The 22,513-nt window shown below is 39.7% G+C and overlaps 1 protein-coding gene across 3 annotated transcripts in view; it reads right to left on the minus strand.

Annotated features, from left to right (window-relative positions):
• ankrd6b (ankyrin repeat domain 6b) overlaps positions 1-22,513 on the minus strand; it is a 114,396-nt gene that overhangs the window by 62,064 nt on the left and 29,819 nt on the right. For 2 of the 3 annotated variants that reach the window (XM_030127806.1, XM_030127804.1), the window contains exon 2: positions 742-1,040. In XM_030127806.1, coding sequence (XP_029983666.1) covers positions 742-867 — 126 coding nt within the window. In that variant the 5' untranslated portion in view covers positions 868-1,040. Of the gene's footprint in view, positions 1-741; positions 1,041-21,878; positions 21,902-22,513 lie in introns of those variants that run through there. The other variant, XM_030127805.1, reaches the window with a different exon arrangement.

The following is a 22,513-nucleotide window of genomic DNA, read 5'->3' on the forward strand; positions in this document are numbered from 1 at the left end:
GGAAATCCAGAAAAAAGAAAACTCCTCTTGTCAGAAGAAATTCACCAAAACAAATGAAATGTAAGCAGAGCTCACTAATACCCCCAAACTTTTCAAAAATTTTAAAAAACATGCAAAACTTGGAATCCAGCCATCAACCTGGGCACTGCACCGCTACTAGTGATAATGAACATTAAGTGCGAAATTTGAAAAGAATTGGGCGAATAGTGTCAGACAAATGGGATGGACAAAATTCTTAACCAGTTGGATGGACGGACAAATAATATTAAAAAAATGGTTGAAATTTATCACATTTATTTTGTTTGAACTGTATCAAACACAGTAGAGTATAATCATCAGATTAGTATCTGATTTCAATACAATGAAAGTTTGTATTTACGTCTGTGTGAAGCAGTAATAACTAGGCTATATGTTCACCTCAACTCTGAGTTTGCCGTATAAACCGCCCACGGCCAAATGTGAAATAAAAAGATGACATTGAGTCTTTACTTTTTCCCCAGGAATTTAAAAAAAAATAATAGGCCTAATAAAAACAAGTCACAATAAAATGTCAAATCAAAATGCATTACATATCAATTTAATACTTAGGAAGATAAATGTAGTGTCCAACTTCATAAGGGGTATTTTCTGACTGTTGGGACATTTAAGGAGGTGAAGAATGTGATGTTCCGATCCATAGATGGATGAAAATAAGGAAAACTCAGTCATATCAACAGAGGCCTGTGCCTCAGCCTCACTTACCTTGGTCACTGCTACTTTTGCGCCCTTGTTGATGAGCTGGACCACACTGTCAGCTTGTCCCTTGTGTGAAGCTACTAGGAGGCGCTCGGAGAGTGCGAGGACCTCAGCAGCATCCTGCTGGTTCATGAAGCCGACGTCAACACTCTGGAGTTCAGATGGTGTGAAGGCAGTCGTGGTGACACTCTCCAAGTCTAACTCATGGTCAGATCTGGTGCCAATAGAGCCAATGGGCAGAAAGTGGAATGGCTGCTGATACGGCAGCTGCTACAAACTCCCAAAACTGCCCTTCATCCTCTCAGCTGATGGGAAAAAAGAACAGGAAACACATGGAGTGAAAACAAGGCAGCATGTGCTCCACTCAAACAGGAAAAAAGAGGGGAGTGGGAATGGGCATCACTAACCCTGACCCTAAACAGAGGGGAGTGGGCATTGGCATCACTACTGACCAGGATGTCACATCCTCATGTGAGCTACACAGAAATTATCCCCATGAGAGACAAAGGCACAGCTCACATTTGGCCAGAGAACAGCTGGCTGTTGTAAAGTCACACAACTGGACATAAAATACATGATGAACTGACCAAAGCCACATCAAACCACGAGGACGCAATGCTGTGGTCTGATGACAGAAGACCCTGAGGTTTGAGCCTAAACACAAGGAGGGAATCCAACAGAATCGCAGCCATCTCATCAGCCTTTCAGTCCACAGAAATCAGATTGTCCTCTGAGCCAAAGCTACCACTGTCCAAAGGCTTCCTCTTATATCCCCAAGCGAGAAATAACTGGAACAGGAAGGAAAATTGAGAAAGGAAAGAGTGCTATTAAAATGTGTTTTGACTTTTGAAAACCATATATATTATTTCTTGTCTGGTCCCTCTCCTTTTATTTGTAAAAACACATCCATTCCTCATATTCAGACATTACTGAGTCCAGATGAAACCTAATGTTAACTATGTCAACTTCTCTGGGCTCGGAAGCTACGGGGATGGACCGTCATCCATTTGAATTGGCATTTGCGTCTGTAAATCAATGTATATTTAGAGAAAAGTTTACCACCGTAGTCATGAGGTTCTATCAGCTCCAGACAAATGAAGGTTCTTAATGTGAAGTCGACTGAGGGATCAGATAAACAGTAGAACTGAGAACTTCACACACTGAAACTATGATGTGAACACATGGGAGTATATTTAACTACTGTGGTAAAGGAGTTACTCCATGTCTATTACTAAGCATGTGCAAAATCAGAACTTACTAAACAGTGTAATGTAGTATTATTATTGAATTTCACAGTTTGTATTTAATACATGGATCTTTTGTGTGATTTTATCTTTCCAGTTTAATGCAACATATAAAAAATAAACGGTAGATAAAAGGGTTAATGATGGAATTATGTTCCATTTCTTAAAGACTACGTTAATGATTTTAACAAATGATTACACAGAAAACCTGAGACTTCATGTTGAATATATATACACACACACACACACACACACACACACACACACACACACACTCTACCGGCCAAAAGTTTTAGAACACCCCAATTTTTCCAGTTTTGTATTGAAATTCAAGCAGTTCGACTTGTCGTGTGATGACATCATCACATTGACAGTGGAAGAACAACACAGACACACAGCCATTCAACAACAAGCAACTTGCACTAACGTTCACTGGAACATTAACAATGTACAGTAAAAAGCAGAATAAAAAACATGCAAGACACAAGCATCAAAAGTCCTTCTCAAACATTTAACCAAAACAAAACATAGGCTAACACCTTAAATGAAAATGAATAACATAAAGTGGGAAAAAGTTAAGATGGCGGCAGACAAGTCGCTCAGCATTTTAGAGAAAAGAGCACATTGTCTTCGTAAATGAACAGAATAATCCAAACACACTGAGGGCCGGATCTACTAAAGGTTTGCGTGTATTAAAACGTGTGCAATCTCATTGCACGGGCTAAAAACTGTCCAAACTGATTTACTAACAGTGTGCACTAAGGGTTGTGCCTTTCAAAGGTGCAAAATAGCGCGTCTACATCAGTTAGTATGTTTGACACAATGAACATGAAATATGGGGCGTTGACATGCAATTGTGTGTGTGGTGGGAGAAGAAAATGTTTATGAAATCTGTTTATTTGACTGTTGTTGTTTACATCCACCTGACTCTGTAAAGCCCTTTGAGATAACCTTGTTGTGATATTGGGCTATACAAATAAAATTGAAAATTGAACTGAAATTGAGAAAATGTAAATATATTAATTTAGCAAATGCAAAGTGATGTATCAAACCCAAAAGCAATTTAACTGATAGAAACTGCGTCTATATTTAACACGTCTCAACAGGAGGTGCAAACAGGTTGGATGTGTAATTGCGCACACATGGAAGAGTTTAGGAGACATCGAAATGACGAAACGAGACGCAGAGAATGCATTTCTCACCCTTGTGTGAACATTTTTGGAGTGACAGAAGAAAAAAAATAAATGAGACGTATGCGCCCCCACACACATAGACACACACACACACACACACACACACACACACTTTATGGGATTCTTTTCCACTCCTGATGATTATGATTAAAAATACATTAGGCTACAGTGGGACAAAATTATAGGCGCCTTACAGTCATTCAATCCATTCAGTTATTATTCAGTGTTGGTCATGCTTACATAGTTCACAGAACATTTTCTAGATCACAGTCAGTTTAGATCCTACTCTGAGTTGTCTTCTTCCTTCAGTCTTGCCCTTGCGCTAGTGATGCGCCTCTGGTTTTTTTTTTTTTTTCAACCCGCTTTGTGGAATTATTTGACCCGCCCCGCAAATAAAGTGACATTTTTTGGACCTCGCACCAACCCGACCCGCGTCTGCTGATACGCACATCCCTACCTTACACTCCATGTTCTCATGTAGAAAGATGAGAGTATCGACATGCACTGAATGAAGGCACGCGCACTGTTGGCTGATGGAAGGAAAAGAGAGAATAACACATGACTAGATGACTCCTCCAAAGTCACATCGACTTGTGCCACAGGCGTTGACAAACCAACTTTTCAGTTAATGCCCTAATATATATATATATATACACACACACACACACACACACACACATATAACACCCCCAATATGTTTATATATTTTATAAAAAATATTTTTATATTTTGTTTTTATACCTCATGAAGCTCATTGGGAGAATGCCAAGAGTATGCAAAGCAGTAATCAAAGTAAAGGGTGGCTATTTTGAAGAATCTAAAGTAAAAAAAAACATGTTTTGAGTTATTTCAAAATTTTTTGTTAACTACGTAATTCCATGTGTGTTCAATTCCAAGCTCTGAATGTGTCCAATCATTTGACTGTGTGTGTGTGTGTGTGTATGAATATATGATATTGCATAACACATTTAATATGCTTTTAAGCAGTGACTGCCCAGACTGTGCAGTGATGATTCTTTCTCTATGCACTTACTGAGGTGTACTCAGGCTACATATTCCCAACACTCAGAAAGTGTCTTTTATTATTCCTATTACAGTGATAAAAACAAGTAATGACTGTGGTGAAAACAAATGCTGCAGTCTTGTCCTGACAGGAGTATATGATTAAACAGACTCTACTACATGTTATTTGTGTTGTCAGTGTGCTCAGTTACAGTGTGTGTGTGATGTATACAAATGTGCTCTGTCCTTCTATTCAGTGCAAGATCCATGACATGTTAATTGCGTGTTCAATCAAGGCTGTAGCTGGATAATCCACGATTTCAACAAACATTAAACATCTAATGTTCATATTGTACATGACAAACGTAGATTTTTTTGGCAGTAATCAATACATTCCACCAGGTTCTTTATGTTGGAACAAATACAGTATCTGCATTTTTTCTGTTGAACTTAACTGGAGGCTCTTTTCCACACTGTTTTGAAAGTCAGGATTCCTTTGGTTACAGTTGAGTTTATATCACGATTCATCCACTATGTGCCCACAATTAACTAGATTAATGTCACTTTGGAGTATGACAGAGAGCTGATCTCACTGTATGCTGTATGAGTGAACTAGCTGATGTCTTGTTGCTTATATTGTAAACTGCATTTATGATTGTCTTGCTGAACAGGAAGTGGAGACTGTTAATGTGAATTGCCCATTGTGTGATGATCGATCTATCTATTAGGGGTGTAACAGTACAGAAAGATTTCAGTTCCATACGTTTTCAGTACAGGGGTCTTTGGTTTGATACATTTTCGGTACAGTGAAGAAGACCAAATTCATTAAAAAAAAAAACTTTACTGAAGTAAAAATACAACATATTCTGAAGTAGAGTGTCACTCTACAGCTGAAGTTTTTATACTACTGTGTAGGTCTTTTAATGTGCATATAAATATATACAAATACATTATTAATTGAATCCTAGACAGCTCAAATTCTGTCCCTACATTTTACCTTAAATCTGAAGTTGTAACCATGCCAATAGCATTTGTTATGGCATTTTCTGGATCAGAACCGCTGGCTAAAGGTTGTTTAAACACTGCTGTAGTTGGGTTATGTTTTTTCTCCTGATAGTGGTAATATTAACAGTTGGGTGGTGTCATTTCAAATCCCTTATGAAATTTGACTATACCAGAAATATAACCTATCTTTACGAAACAAAATCGGCTCACCAATCTTGTTTTGTTGACTTGTCTCTCTCCATTGAAATAGCATAACAGAGTTTCAATGCCTTTCTAGACAATTTATTTCCTACTGACATGATGTGGATTTGCACTGAGAAAGCTAAATGGACTGTAGTTAACCAAAGTGAATTATTCAGGTACTGGCCGATCAGAAAAGTTCACTGCTGCAAGCCTCACCCACAAAGTTCCTGAACCATCAAAGAGTACCTCACCTTGAGCAGAGACTTTCAGGGACAAAACCCTGTAGAGTCTGCATCTGTAATGGTGGTACATGCAGTTCCTGTAACAGTCCCTGTTAATTCTACTTCTGCCCAAGAGCTTCATCTGCTGTCCACCATACCGGGTTAACCTCCACCACCACAGTTTCACTCAACTAGTGATAGGAATTTCAGCTCTTTTATAGAGAGCTGAATCCGTGTATCATTCGTTCATTCGTTTTTCAATTTAAAACCAAAAATGAAAAAACAAAAAAACGACTTGTTTTTTTGTTTTTCATTTTCAAAACCAGAATGAAAAATGGATAATGGTTCGTTTTTCCTTTTCCCAATTTTGTGCTCAAATGAAACATGGAAAAAACGGATAACGACCATTTCATCCGATTTTGCTATTTTCAATATAGTTAAATTGTCTGACCCGGAAGTAGTCATTACTAGGTTAAAAATAAACAAACGGAATCATGGCCGGACCGGAGGAATATTTGCTATAATTAACCAGCTGTTTGATATGTACAGAAGCGTATTGCATTCACACAAAAAAATAAATTCGGCTCTGTTTTTGAATTAAAATTTTTTCAGAAAACAGTATCTCGTTAATTCGGAAAAACAGAGCCAATTTTAAAAACTAATTTTATACTGTATTATGAAAAAAATAAAAATTCGGCTCTGATTTTCTCAGTCAATGGGCCAGTAGTAGCTGATCCAGGCAGGAGCTCCATTTAAGGAACCAGTTCGCTTTGAGGATCGTGGAGCTAGTTTGTTTCAGAACTCAGAACAAAGCTGTGCTCCCCGCTTCGCGCAGGTTCAAGCCCTCCAAGCGCACCGGTCTGCCTCTGTCGAGCAGCTACCAGTAGCTTATATCACAGCAACGTTCAATCAATTGACGCTTACCCGTCAAAACATGCTAACCTTTTGTTTCGACACGCCTATTTGAAAATGGAAATAATACTTCTACTGTAGAAAAACACCATTATTACTTATTCATACAAATATGGGTAAAGGTAGTTCATTTAGACAATTATAACTTCTATTAAATAAAGCTCCTACTATTATAAACACCATTATTTACCTTATTCATAGGAATATGGTAAAGTGTAGCTCATTTAGAATCCGTGCTATCATTCGTTAATTCGTTTTTCATTTAAAACAAAAATGAAAAAACAAAAAAACGACCTGTTTTTTTTGATTTTCATTTTCAAAACCAGAATGAAAAAACGGATAACGGTTCGTTTTTTTCCATTTCCCGATTTTTGTGCTCAAATGAAAAATGGAAAAAAACGGATAACAACCGTTTCATCCGAGTTTGCTATTTTCAATATAGTTAAGTTGTCTGACCCGGGAGTAGTCGTTATCAGGGAAAAATAAACAAACGGAATCGTAGCCAGTGTCCCTGTCTACCTGTCGAGTTGAGCTAACTGACGCCTAAACGTTTTCACAGTTTAAATGCCCATCGATTTGTGCTCCCCCAGGCAGAAGTGAGTCATATTTTGTAAGTATATTTCTTTTATAGTGCCTTTTGAGTAGTAAGCACGGAAGCAATTATGGTGCATGTGCACAAAAGATAGACGGAGATATGGACGTGAGATGGTAATAGCGTAAGGAAAGTTCTCATTGTATATTAGAGTTAAGTACGTGAGTCAGGTGGGTGTTAACGGTGTTTAGATTATTGTTTAAATTAGTTCAACAGACGCCAATAATGGTAGCCTACCATTTAACATGTCTAAATCTATGTTAACAATTCCTGTAAGCAATTACATGTGCAAGAAGGATAGACGTACAATACTGAAGTTAGATGACAATAGCGTAAGGAAGTTCTCATTGTATGATATTAGCCTTAAGTAAACCTCGGTGTAAGGGCGTTTAGATTATTGTCTAAGTTAGTTCAACGAACGAGAACAATGGTAGCCTACTATTTAACTGACTAAATCTATGTTAACAGTTCCCTTAACTACCCACACTTGTGTGAATTATGTTATGATTCCATACACACTGAGGACGAGTTGGCTAGGTTTGGAAAACCAAAGAAATGCCTGACTGCACAAATACCTCCATACCTAGTTCCCCAGTCTGTCTTCTCTGTCATTTATCATATGCAAATCTCTAACTTTGTGGGTTGTACGTGTATAAAAGTGTCTGAACGTGGCTTTTTACAAAAAATGTGTTTTGTTGTGTTTCTAGTTTTCCGTTTGTGAGGCTCATAGGTATGGACAGAGGTGACAGGAGAATCTACATGACCTGTCTGAGAGGAAACACCCAGACAGGTCAAATAAATCTCAAAATTAAGCTGAAGGAGATATGCTGAGAGGGTTTAGACTAAGGGTGAGTCGGCAAGGTGTATTCAAATATATCTGTTTTGGTAAAATGTCTTTGCTTATATGTACTTTATGAATGTTCAGTGGAGGACAGCTCTTCTATGGAACACAAAGATGATCCAGTCCCCCACAGAAGCCAGATCACTGGCTGGCTGATGAGTGTAAGTGACAATTCAAACAAAGTATTACCAAACCACAATGTGTTTTTTTCCCTATTACTGATTTTTTTTTGGGTGTGTGTGCTTGTTTTTGTAATACAGGTAATTGATGCATACATTCATATCCTTGCTGAAAAACAGCAGGCAAATGCTGGATGTAAAACTATATTGTTCTCAATGCATGTGTACTTAATACACTATACACTCAATACACACGAACTAACACACACTTAATTTTTTTTAACAGGAATCCATTCATCAGCTCTGTGCTGTGGTAGCTAGAAGTTTGTTTTCCAGAAGATTTCAGCCTCTTAGAAAAGCAATCTGTTTGTTTTTATCTAGCCATATCACCTAACACCAGTAACCTGAATTAACAATAATTTGATATAAAACCCATTCTTCAGATGAAATTTCCAGTGTTAAAAAGATAGATTTGTCCTGTAAATGTAGGTGCTCACTGGATTTTAGTGGTTTTCTACTATTTTCCTCAGACCTATTTCTGATATATATATATATATATATATATATATATATATATATATGTAAATGCATTTCAGTTGACCTGATGCAACAGAAGTCAATTTTCATAAAAGGCTTTGCTACACAAATATGTCCTAGTGTGATGGAATAACATAAACACAGTAATCATTTATAGATTGTCACCATGTCACAGAGGACACTGCTACTTGTTGATCCAGACAAGTATATTGTGTATTTCGTATGCTTGTTATGCTTTTTAAACAATAATTAGGAATTTCTTGAGGATGGTGGGCCATGAAGTCCAAGGAGATAAATGGACTGTAAAAACTGTTCACCACAACAAGCAGCAAGATGCCAGTAGCTGTGGGATTTAGGTGTTAAAGGTAAAGATTTTAATTCAGACTGTTTGTAGTAAACAGTTTTTTTTTCCCTTTATGTTAGCCAGTCATATGTAACTGAATGCCTAAAATGCCATTTTGCAGTTTGCGAAGGGTTCTCAACAATGGAGACATCGCAAGCATCCAGACACATCCTGCAGAGGTTTTAAAGGCTCGATGGGAAGCAGCATGTGCCCTCCTACAGGTGGGAGGTCTGTGGAAAGAAACATGAAGCCACCACGGATGGGATAATACGGTCACCGAATTTCCCTCACAAGATCAAAATAGTGAATATAGTGTATATATCAATAAAGTTGACTTGATTTGGAATGTAATGTTTCTTCTGTTGTCCCATGTTCAATGTGTCAAGTATCACAAAGGTGAGGTGTGTTACCTGTAGTAGGAGCTTTAATTAATAGAAGTTATAAGTGTCTAAATGAACTACCTTTACCCATATTCATATGAATAAGTAAATAATGGTGTTTCTATAGTAGGAGCTTTATTTAATAGAAGTTATAAGCCCTGCATAAATATGTACCTGTAGTGGGAGCTTTATTTGATAGAAGCTATAGGCCTGTCGAAATGAGCTTCCTATACCCATATTCATATGAATAAGTACATAATGGTGTTTTTCTACAGTAGAAGCATTATTTCATTTTCAAATGGGCGTGTCGAAACATAAGGTAGCATGTTTTGACGGGGTAGCGTCAATTGATAGACGTCGCTGTCGATATAAGCTACTGGTAGCTGCTCGAAGGAGCAGGATGGCTTGATACTGTGCCGCGAAGCGGGGAGCACAGCTCGGTTCTGAGGTTTTGTAAGCGAAACCAGTTCCATGATCCTCAAAGGGAAACTGATTACGACAATCCTTAAACATAGCGGGTTCCTTAAACGGAGCTCCAGCCTGGATCAGCCACTACTGGCCCACTGACTGAGAAAATCAGAGCCGAATTTTTATTTCGTCATAGTACAGTATAAAATTAGTTTTAAAAATTGGCTCTGTTTTTTCCTAATTAACGAGATACTGTTTCCTAAAAAAAAAAAAAAAAAAAAAAAAAAAAATTAAATTCAAATTGTTTATTTTTCCCAAGTAACGACTACTTCCGGGTAGACAACTTAACTATATTGAAAATAGCAAAAATCGGATGAAACTGTTGTATCCGTTTTTTTCCATTTTTCATTTGAGCACAAAATCGGGAAATGGAAAAAAACGAACCGTTATCCGTTTTTCATTCTGGTTTTGAAAATGAAAAACAAAAAAACAAGTTGTTTTTTTGTTTTTTCATTTTTGGTGTTAAATTGAAACACGAATATGAACGAATGATACACGGATTATTTAGACAGAATTATAACTACTATTAAATAAAGCTCTGCTATAGAAACACCATTCCTTACTTATTCATATGAATATGGTAAAGGTAGTTCATTTTAGACAGACTTATAATTTCTATCAAATAAGCTCCTACTACAGGTAACACACCTCACCTTTGTAATACTCGACACATTGAACATGGGACAACAGAAGAAACATTACATTCAAATCAAGTCAACTTTATTGATATATACACTATATACACTATTTGATCTTGTGAGGGAAATTTGGTCTCCGTATCTATCCCATCCATGGTGGCTTCATGTTTCTTTCCACAGACCTCCCACCTGTAGGAGGGCACATGCTGCTTCCTGTCAAGCCTTTCAAACCTCTGCAGGATGTGTCTGGATGCTTGTGATGTCTCATTGTGAGAACCCTTCTGCAAACTGCAAAATGGCATTTTAGGCATTCAGTTACATATGACTGGCTAACATAAAGGAAAAAAAATGTTTAGTACAAACAGTCTGAATTAAAATCTTTACCTTTAACGCCTAAATCCCACAGCTACTGGCATCTTCCTGCTTGTTTGTGGTGAACAGTTTTACAGTCCATTTATCTCCTTGGACTTCATGGCCCACCATCCATCAAGACATTCCTAAATATTGTTTTAAAAAGCATAACAAGCATACGCAATACACAATATACTTGTCTGGATCAACAAGTAGCAGTGTCCTCTCTGACATGGTGACAATCTATAAATGGTTACTGGATTCATGTTATTCCACCACACTATGACATATTTGTGTTGCAAACCCTTTTATGAAAATTGACTTCTGTTGCATCAGGTCAACTGATATACTGTATATATATATATATATATATATATATATATACGTCAGAAATAGGTCTGAGGAAAATAGAAGAAAACCACTAAAATCCAGTGAGCACCTACATTTACAGGACAAATCCATCTTTCTAACACTGGAAATTTCATCTGAAGAATGGGTTTCATATCAAATTATTGTTAATTCAGGTTACTGGTGTTAGGTGATATGGCTAGGTAAAAACAAACAGATTGCTTTTCTAAGAGGCTGAAATCTTCTGGAAAACAAACTTTCAGCTACTACAGCACAGAGCTGATGAATGGGTTCCTGTTAAAAAAATTAAGTGTGTAACACAAAACTGTACTCCAGGGAACATTAAACAAATGCATTGAGAACAACATAATTTTACATCCAGCATTTGCCTGCTGTTTTTCAGCAAGGATATGAATGTATGCATCAATTACCTGTATTGCAAAAACAAACACACCCAAAAAAAAAAAAGTAATAGGGAAAAAAACACATTGTGGTTTGATAATACTTTGTTTGAACTGTCATTTACAGCATCATCCATTCAGTGATCTGGCTTCTCTTGGGGACTGGATCATTTTTGTGTTCTCATAGAAGAGCTGTCCTTCTCCACTGAACATTCATAAAGTGCATATAAACAAAAAGACATTTTTACCAACCATAGATATATTTGAATACACCTTTGCCTACTCACTAGGGCTGGGTAAAAAATCGATTTAATCGATCTTAGATCGATCTCATTTTAATTTTGTGTAATCGATTAATAGTGGATGAGATCGATTTTTCAGAGCAGGACCAGGAGTACGCGGAACCGCAGGCGGCTCCGTCTTGCGAACCCCTGGGGAAGACTTGGTCTCGTTCGCAAAAAAGACGCAGAAAAGACATGGTGGGGAAACCCCCTCCGCTGGAGGTCCTCCGGCCTCAAACTCGAACCCATAGTGTGAAGGAACTGGCTGCCCGGCGAATCACAGAAGCAGGTCATTCTTGGAATAATAACTTGGATCCATACCATCACCTATGGCTGAGTATGGAGTTAGAGGAAGAGTAAAGCGACAATGTCCGACAGCTACGCTACCCCCACCCCCGCTCCCCGACCAACATTCACGGAGTGCGTGCAACCCCCTGCCCCGCTCCGCTCCGACCAACAATCACGGAGCGCACCCCCCACCCCACCCCCAGTGAGTAGTAGCCTCCAGCCATAAAACAGTAAAGATGACGAAGTCCGTCCTGAGCCACTGTAAAAACATGGCAATGTTTCTGTGCCATTCATTATTTAAGAGCACATTCAGCAATTTACTGCTGAAATGTCATATTTATTTCCTTTCAAATATCAATACTGACACCAGTATTGATGTGTTGCATGACTGCTGTACTCAATCAGGTTACAACTCAAAATTGTACTTTGGTATCTCTAAATTACTCTGAATCAATCAATTAACACTGAATCGAATCGATATTGAATCGAATCAAATTGTGATTAATCAATTCAGAACCTTATGAATTAAAATCAAATCAGTAATGGAAATTGGCCATGATACCCAGCCCTACTACTCACCCTTTAGTCTAAGCCTCTCAGTATATCTCATTAGGCTTCATTTTTTAGATTTATTTTACCCGTCTGGGTATTTCCTCCCAGACAGGTCATGTAGATTCTCCTTGCACCTCTGCTCCATACCTATAAGCCTTCACAAATGGAAAAACTGGAAAACACACAACAAAATAAATTTTTTGTAAAAGCCACATTCAAACACTTTTATACACGTACATCCACACAAGTTAGAGATTTGCATATGATAAATGACAAATAAGACAGACTGGGGAACTAGGTATGTAGGTATTTGTGCAGTAAAGCATTTCTTTGGGTTTCCAAACCTAGCCAACTCGTCCTCAGCGTGTATGGAATTATAACAAAATGAACACAAGTGTGTTAAGGGAACTGTTAACATAGATTTAGTCAGTTAAATTGCAGGCTACCATTGTTGTCGTTCGTTGAACTAACTTAAACAATAATCTAAATGCCATTAACACCCACCTGAGTCACGTACTTAATGCTAATATCATACAATGAGAACTTCCTTACCCCATTATCATCTCACGGCAATATTCTACGTCTATCTTTTGTGCACATACACATAATTGCTTCCATACTTACTGCTCAAAAGGCACTATAAAAGAAATATACTTACAAAATATGACTCACTTCTGCCTGGGGGAGCACAAATCGATGGGCATTTAAACTGTGAAAAAGCTTAGGGGTCAGTAGCACTAGGGAGCTCAACTCAACAGGTAGACAGGACAGAGGCCATGATTCCGTTTATTTTTTCCCTTGTAACGACTACTTCCGGGTCAGACAACTTAACTACATTGAAAAAAGCAAAATCAGATGAAACGGTCATTATCCGTTTTTTCCATTTTTCATTTGAGCACAAAATCGGGAAATGGAAAAACAAACCATTATCTGTTTTTCATTCTGGTTTTGAAAATGAAAAACAAAAAAAAGTCATTTTTTTGTTTTTTCATTTTTGGTTTTAAATTGAAAAATGAATGAACGAATGATACACGGTTTGAGCTGGCTCTTTCAGCTCCCAAGTGGCTCCCTAGGTTTTTTTGTTGCTTAAATTAATGTATTACCAAATTACATGTAAAGTGATGTATTTAATGTAAAAAAAAAAAAAACATTATATGTTTATTTATATGGCCTTATTTATACACTTCAAAACACACGACACAAATAAATTATGAAATGCAAAAACAAAGGAGCAGCAGCAGTTGCAGCAGACACACTGGCACCGTCCACCGCAGCCTCATTTCCTTGTATTTTCTAATTGCACTGATCGATTAACAGTTTGCATATATCTGTGCAGGTTGTTTGTGGAACCTGCTCAGTATGAGATATTTACTTTGAACGGTCTACACCCTGCTCTTGAACTGTCTACATTAAAATGTGTCTTTTTCATTCACTCATTTTCCTCACCTTCATAGCATGTAATTTTTTGTGCAAACTTCTCTTGCTCTAACTCATCTCCTTCACTCCTATTTGTATGCTCACTGTGTTGTGTCTGTAGCCCCTCCCCCCTCTATGTAGTGTGGACACAAACACCACCACAAATCTTGACCAATCACATGCTGCTTTCACAGAAAAAAAACAGGAAAAAAAACAAATCGGCTTCCAATCAAGAGCCAGCTCCCGTCGTTCAATTGAAAGATCCAGCTCTTAGAGCCTGATCATTTGCAACTGACCCATCGCGACCCTCAATTGTCTGTTTTTCACCATCGTCACACTGCAGTGGAAACTGCTACCCTCATGTTGACATCATTAGAGTTTAACTGTCTATGTTTAGCTCAGTGTCTGTTGTCATTTGAACATTTGACATTTGAACTGATCTCTCCTTAGTGATCTATGTTTTGAAAAATGATGTGACCAAGTGCGTTGGGTAACAACCAACTTCCAAATATGATTTCAGTTGGCTACTATAAATTTAATTTCAGTCGACTATGTAATATTACATTAACTGCTCAAGACTATTACATCTGAAACATATCTTTTAGTGAGAACTACCTGGCAACCCAAAACTGAATTAGTCAGATGTAATAAAACTATGTACCATCTGTGAGAAAATGAGGCCCATCAGATAAAAAGCAGTGCTGTATTCTAGTAATCTGCAGACTGACATCAAAGACTGGCCTGAGGTTCGTAATCTACCACATTCCCAAAAATGAAAGATGAGACCACACAGTGTGTGGAATTCCACAGAATACATGACAATCCACAGTGGGCAGCGTCCCTGCACCCTCACAGAGTTCGATTCACTTGGGCTGAAAAGAGCATTAACGCACTATAGTAACATCACTGCTGCTGGCCTCACACTGAATAAGATTAAGAGAAGGAGGTGGTGGTGGTGGTGGTGTGTGTGAGTGTGTGTGTGTGTGTGTGTGTGTGTGTGTGTGTGTGGGGGGGGGGGGGGTAGAAGAGGGCAGGTAGGAGGGGGTGCATTCCTGTTGATTCTCTAGAAGATCCTGTTCAGTCACACACACAAAGCAGACTTGGCAGCAGCCACTGACCTCCTCACATGCAGCTAGGCAACAGGGCTTTGTGTGGATGTTTAGGAACTTGGGAATCCATTCAAAAACAAGAAATGCCAAGGCAAGGCTTCTCACATGGCTTAGAGAGGAGGAGGAGGCCCCCGAGAATACGCAATGACCCCAATAACCACCACAACACTACTGCTTTATCAAGAGCATGCACTGTTCTGAAGTGTACTCACTGTGGTGGAAATGATTATAATAAAGGCATCTCCTTTTTCGTTTGTGTCACTCGTAAAGTTTCTCTACCCTTCATTTCATACTGTCGGTCATGCTTTTTATGTCAGGCATTATGTCAAACACAGTCTTGCTGTTAACAGCTGTTAATGTGCAGGTGGACAAACTGTCACAGCATGTTCATTACAGAGGGGATAACCTTTGACCTGGCCACACCCACTCCTTCAGTACTTTCATTATTTCTGCCTGCAGGTACAAGTTTAGGTCAGACTGGGGTCAAAAGCTTCACAGGATATATATGGCCCCACAGGAATGCACTTTATTTAAACATTACTTTGCATTAATTCACTTATTAGTTCAATTGCCTCTTCAGTTTAAAATAAGCCAACAAAATATCAGACCCATACTTGAACCAAATGAAGAGTTCTATCAACAAAACTCAACAGATCTTCATGGAAAACAATTTTCAAACAAATGTTGCACAAAAATTTCTGTAACCTCCAATAAATGTCACCGTCTGCCCAAAACAAAATAATGAGTAAAACTGTATTCTATAGATCCACTGAATACCATCACGGTAATGCCTGATTCAGTTCACTCAATAAAGGGTTTATTTGATAAAGTAACATAAGATTGTTAAAACAGGTGACAAACGGTTTTATATAAGATTATAATTTTCTGCTATTATATGATTATTAAACAACTAGAATCTGCTGTTGATGAGAAGCTGAGTCCGTTCAGGGATTGGAACATGATCAGGACAATGGATGGTGGCATCTCAGGAAAAAACCCTGTCAAGTCAGAGAATGGCTCAGAGATCTATAAAATGCTGTTCCTGTTTAAATCAAATCAGCAGTAACATGTTCCATCTCGCTGTCGAAGGAGTGTCCATCTTCATTCAGACAAACAGCTGTGGTGGGAGGGGTCCATGCAATGACGTCAGTGACAAACCTATTCTGACCCATCTCCTTCATTTACACTCACATACCAAACATTTCTTAGAACTGGGGGAATTTCAAGACACAATATGTTAATTGGCTGCTTTAAAACTAAATGGAAACAACTCTACACATGTGGTCACTGAAGAAAATGTGTTTCGGCAGAAAAATGTTATGGCAACGTTCAATGTTCCCTTGTTCAGTGTTCAAAGTTTTATCAGACTCTTGGCATTCTTTGTAAAACTGAAATATCCTAGAAGCAGACTCAAAAACACTCCCTAGTGGAGGATGGGCTATGCCATGTTCCACTGATGGTAGCAAACTCCCCACAGCTCATCTCCAACCTTTTCTTTACGGACATCACTATGATGCTGGTTTGGTAAAGAGTTCACTTGGTGAGCCTAATTAAAGGGAAACTACTTAAGGAGGCTGTTCTACATTAGTAAGCAAGTAACAGCTCTAATGTAATACAGGGGAAAAAAAGAGCTTTCTACAGATTCAAAGCATAAAATAGTGCAGTATACTGCAAAAGGTATAAAACCACAGGATATTTCACAAGACAGATCACTGCAGTGTTTCCCAACCAGTGTGCCGCAGCATATAAGTGTGCCGTGAGAAGTCATCAGGTGTGCTGTGGAAAATTATACAATTTCACCTGACTGGTACTGTATGCCAGCAGTGTGATACAGATAATTACAACTGCATGTGCCAGAGATCCACTCTACAACAACAGTCTCCTGTTTCCCTTTACAAAATAAAAATAAAAGTGAAAAAGTGAACCGGCCCTGATGCAGTGCATTCTGTTGATAAACACCCCCCTCACTAGAGATACACGGATTAGTGAGTTACCCACGAACCCCTGGTATCGGGTTGGGGTGGGAGGGATATGCCTTCCATACTATTATACAACGGACCTCAAACTGGGGGTCCATCTGAGGGATCGCTGGCGCACCCCTCTCAGCTTTTTTGTTCCAAACGTCCTGCAACAACGTCACCTGTGCACCCCCGGTGTGCCTGCCGCCATCCCCGCCCCCAACAAAAGAGAGGGACTCAGAGCTGTTGAGGAAGATTCATGTGTGTCTTTCTTCAATTCCTGCATGAATATCAGCTTTGTGTTCAACTGAACAGGCCCAGGTTTCACACTGAGGAAGTAAATTGAGACTACATTTGCATTTTATTTCAATAAATATACTTCTTGTGACATTTTTGTTTGGTGGTGTGCCTTGTGATTTCTCTAATGTAAATAATGTACCGTGGCTCAAAAAGGCAGGGAAATATTGGATCATTGTACTGTGAGAAGACTGGGGTGTGATTCAGAGTGAAGACGTGTTGGTTCAGATGAAGGAATATTAAGGAAAGTTTGTGGAAGGCAAATTCATCGTACTAAGCAGCTGTGAAAAATCCACTGATGAGTAACAAACAAGTATTTGAAGCTGCTGGTGGAACCTCTGGATGGATGCAGGATCCTCCAGAGGCTGCGGATGTGCATAAAGCTGTAATAATAAGGGTGTAACAGTATAGAAAAATTTCAGTTCGGGACAGAGGTCTTTGGTTTGATACATTTTCAATAAGTTTTCAGTACAGTGAAGCGGCGGGGTATAGTGGGACTGTGCTCCGTAACTAGCAAATACCAAATAGTGATTGGAATTTCAGCTCTTCTCAGTGATCTGGTACATTTGGCTCAGTTCACCTAGAAGCTCTGAAACTCTGAAACGGCACTTAATTTTACCACTTTTCCCCTTTGTAATTTTGTCAAATTTTGCACTATTTTGACTTGTGATATGTGTACACATATATAACGTAAACTGTTTGATAAATTTGTTGTACTGAAGTAAAATTACATGTTCCAATATTACATTGCTGTAGCCACTTGTCTTACTACGGTTACATAATTAACGCTCTGAAACCACCCAATGAACCCACCGACTTGTTTGTTAAACTACTCTGCCACACAAAGCAAACGGACATGTAAGAACAGCTTTTGGCATTTTCTATTATTAAAATGCATCCAGATACTGCTTCTTTTCATTCTTTCCTTCTTTGTGCCATACTCCTCTCACCTTTCTACTCCTCTGGAGTGTTTTGCATATAGCTTTGAGTGAACCCCCACCCCTCCCCTGCTTGGTGGTATGATCCTTGTTTATACTCACTGGATTGGTTGTAGAGTATGCATGTGACACTGCATACATGGACCACTCATTTCATGCACGCTGTGGTATCATTCTGTCTTGCAAAAGTAAATTAATGGCTCGCTAATGGGAGCCGACACACATTGTTCACTTTGTGCCGGTGTGAGATTGTAAATGGACCCCCATAGAATATGGACCCAGGGGTCCATATTCCGCAGCGGCATATGGACCCCCCCTATGGAAAATGGACCCCCCTCCAAATTTAGGGAATGGTTAATTCTTTTTATTATTTTTGGAATATATATATATACATATAATGGAAACAAAACAACATTTAAAAAAAAACATTTATTGAGGTATATAACAAGTATTATACAAAGTTAAAAATGTAACAATATCACAGATATCACACTGAATGGCAAATTACACTGTTATGACAGGCTCAAAATGTTCAAACATGTTCTTCACAAACATGGCTTTTGGTGAAGCCTCACAAGGTGAAGGAAGGCCAGAAAGTGGCGCATAGCACTGCCACCTGTGTTCCTCCCCAAATGGTGAGTAGGTCCAGATGGGTGTGGCGAGTAAGCTGGCCACAGCAAGTATTTCTACTTCTGTGGCATACTCTCCAGTCTGGGCCATGTTGCTGACATCTGCGTAGTCATCGAAGTAGGCCTTCTGCTTCTGCTGGGCGCTGTTGATGTTGTCTGTAGCTTCTTGGTGAAGGTCAAAGAGCTTGAAGGCAGAGGCTATCCTGCCTTCAAGTTGGGCTTCCTCTCCTCCTGGCTGGCTGGGATCTCCAACAGGAAACTCCTCCTCGATGAGAAGAGTCGGCTGCCGACCAAAGGCCAGCTCGAAGGGGGTCTTCTTTGTTGACTTGTGCTGGCTGGTCTGGTATGCCAGTAGGATGGGGTCGATGTACTCATCCCAGTCGTCCTGCTGCTCGCTGACGTACTTTACAAATGCATTGCAAAGTGTCTGGTTGAATCGCTCAGTTTGGCCGTTCGACTGTGGATGGTAGGCAGTCGTCTTGCGGTGGTCGATCTTGAGACGTCTGCAGAGCTCTTCGTTGACCCGGTTGCAGAACTCGCGGCCCTGGTCTGTGATGAGGACTTTGAAGTTGGAGTAGCGGCAGACCAACTTCATCAAGACCTTCACAATGGTGCCAGCCTCCTTGTTGGGTATGGCCTCCGCTTCAGGCCCCTTGGTGAGGTAGTCGGTCATCACAGCAATATACCGGTTACCGCTGGCCGATGGGGTGAGTGGCCCAACCAGGTCCATCCCAAACTGAGTGAAACTGGTGTCTGGAGGAGCGATGGGGTGTAGAACTGCAGGGACCTTGCGAAGATGGTTGCTGCACTGACATTCATCACAGGAAGCTGTATGAATAAAGAAGAATTGCTATAATACACAACAACAACTACATATTTAACAAGGGGGTCCATATCCCATGCCATAGAAAATGGACCCATCTGCAATTACTACATAAATTGATATATTTATCAAGGGGGTCCATATTCTGTGCCATAGAAAATGGACCCGGGGACTTTAAAACATTATAAAACACCAGGGGGTACATATCCCATGCCATAGAAAAGGGACCCATCTGCAATTACTACATAAGTTGACATATTTAACAAGGGGGTCCATATTCTATGCCATAGAAAATGGACTTTAAAACATTATAAAATATATTTAAGATCCATAAATAAGTATAAAACTCTTACCGATGAAGTTTGCGATGTCGCTGTACTGAGGGCCAGGCCAGAAGTAGCTGCTCATGATGAGGGAAGTGGTCTTGTTGACACCCTGATGACCTGCTGTAGGGGCAACATGACATGCCTGGAGGATGGCCTCCTTCTCCGTAACCCTGATGACACAAAGGTGCTTCTGGGTCTTGGGGTGGGGGTGGGGGGTGCCCCACCACCACCACAAACAAAAAAAAAAAGCTGGGCCCTGTAGTGAAGCCTTGCAGCATGAGCGTACCTCCCCGTACAGCCTGGCCTCCCATTGTGACGTCACTGTGGCGGCGACGGTCGTTTGATACATGTTCTTGTACTCTCTCTTCTCTCAGACAGATCACACAATAACAGAACACAACTAGAAGCACTCGGAGAGCGCAGACCTCCGCCAAGGCTGATCAGTGGCACCCCCCCCCCGTGGGCCCCCCCCCCCGATCACCACCAAAATTTAATCATTTCTTCCTTATCCCATTTCCAACAAACCCTGAAAATTTCATCCAAATCTGTCCATAACTTTTTGAGTTATGTTGCACACTAACGATCAGTGGCCCCCCCCGTGGGCCCCCCCACCCCCGATCACCACCAAAATTTAATCATTTCTTCCTTATCCCATTTCCAACAAACCCTGAAAATTTCATCCAAATCTGTCCATAACTTTTTGAGTTATGTTGCACACTAACGGACAGACAAACAAACAAACAGACAAACAAACAAACCCTGGCAAAAACATAACCTCCTTGGCGGAGGTAATAATAACAGAACACAATAAAGAAATTTTGTTTGCAAAATGTTGTTTTGTTTCTATTTTATGTGTTTATAATTCAAAACTTTAAAAAAAATAATTCATTCCCTAAATTTGGAGGGGGGTCCATTTTCCATAGGGGGGGTCCATATTCCGCTGCGGAATCAGGACCCCCGGGTCCATATTCCGCTGCGGAATCAGGACCCCGGGTCCATATTCCAGGGGGTCCATATGCCATACTACACCGGCTCTATGCACCAGCTCGTTCGTGAATGACACATCACCATCACTAACACTGAAAGTGAAACTTAACACACTTCAAACATCCAACCCGGCTTCTGTGTGACACGGCGCCACTGAAGAATGGGTTCTGCTTGTAGCCACCCTGCTTCCTGAGTGTTTGCATTCTTCATATAGGCCACATGTATTTGTTTGGTACATCTCCGTGTATCAAAGGCCACGAACTGAAATGGTTCGGTACAAATGAGTGCACCACTACACCCCTAAGTAATAATAATATTAATAATAATAATCTCTGTGTTGTCTGCTGGTTGGCCGGGCCATGGGATCCTCTTTGTTGGCCCCTGGTCCTTGGAGGGGGTGCGGCTGTTGTTGTTGTAGTAACGGACGACAGACAACGATAGACGACGACAGACGACAACAACAATGGACGCCGCATGATGACAATAGCTTATGGCCTGTCGGCCAGTAAGCTAACAAGACATTAAGGACAACACCAAATCTTCTGGGAATGAAATAAAGAAGTTGGGAACATAATATCTCTCAACCTCGGTGCCAGTCATAGAATAGTAAAATAATGATGAAATATAACTTTACTGTCAGTTTAATCCATTTCCTTTTATATACCTGAATGGAGACCATTATCACACCATTATACAAAATGACTATGTTTAGCTCAAATAATTGTGGTAGGGTAATTATGTAATAATTATGGCAGGCTTACCAGTGTTTTAAGGTAACACTCCAGCTACAACCTCCTTTATAACATGCAGAAATAGTATTCTTAGACAGAAACAAGCCTCAGTTTATCCTTTTACACTTCTACCCACTTCTCCTCCTAGAATCAAGCCTGAGCATCTCATCTCACTATTTGTGGATAACGAAGCACTGCACATACTTCAAACAGCAGCTGTGAAACATTTCATGATTACAGAAATGTAAAAATTTCGCCCGAGGATGTCATTAAATCTTCTCTGCAACACTTTTTTTTTCAGAGACGGTTTATGCTTGAAAACACAGTGTGCATTACCTTTGTGTAATGAGGCAGACAACACACTAAAATTAACTGTGGTGCACAGAGCTACAGCACTACAGTACATCAGTATGTGGGTCATGCACATTCTATCTGTCCCACAGCTGTATGAACGATGCCAGCATCCCTGTACACACTCACATAGACTGGACACTCAGGCCTGCACACGACAGTACAGTGTCTCTAAAATAAACACATGGGAAAAATGAACTAATGGAGACAATATTTACTGAAATGAAAACATCATCATCATCAAAGCCACCTCCGGATTAGCCCACAGTGTGTTAATGACACTCATAATTACACAAAATGCATCCAACATCTTG

The sequence above is a fragment of the Sphaeramia orbicularis genome, chromosome 24 (genome assembly GCF_902148855.1).
Source record: "Sphaeramia orbicularis chromosome 24, fSphaOr1.1, whole genome shotgun sequence".
NCBI classification, from domain to species: Eukaryota; Metazoa; Chordata; class Actinopteri; order Kurtiformes; family Apogonidae; genus Sphaeramia; species Sphaeramia orbicularis.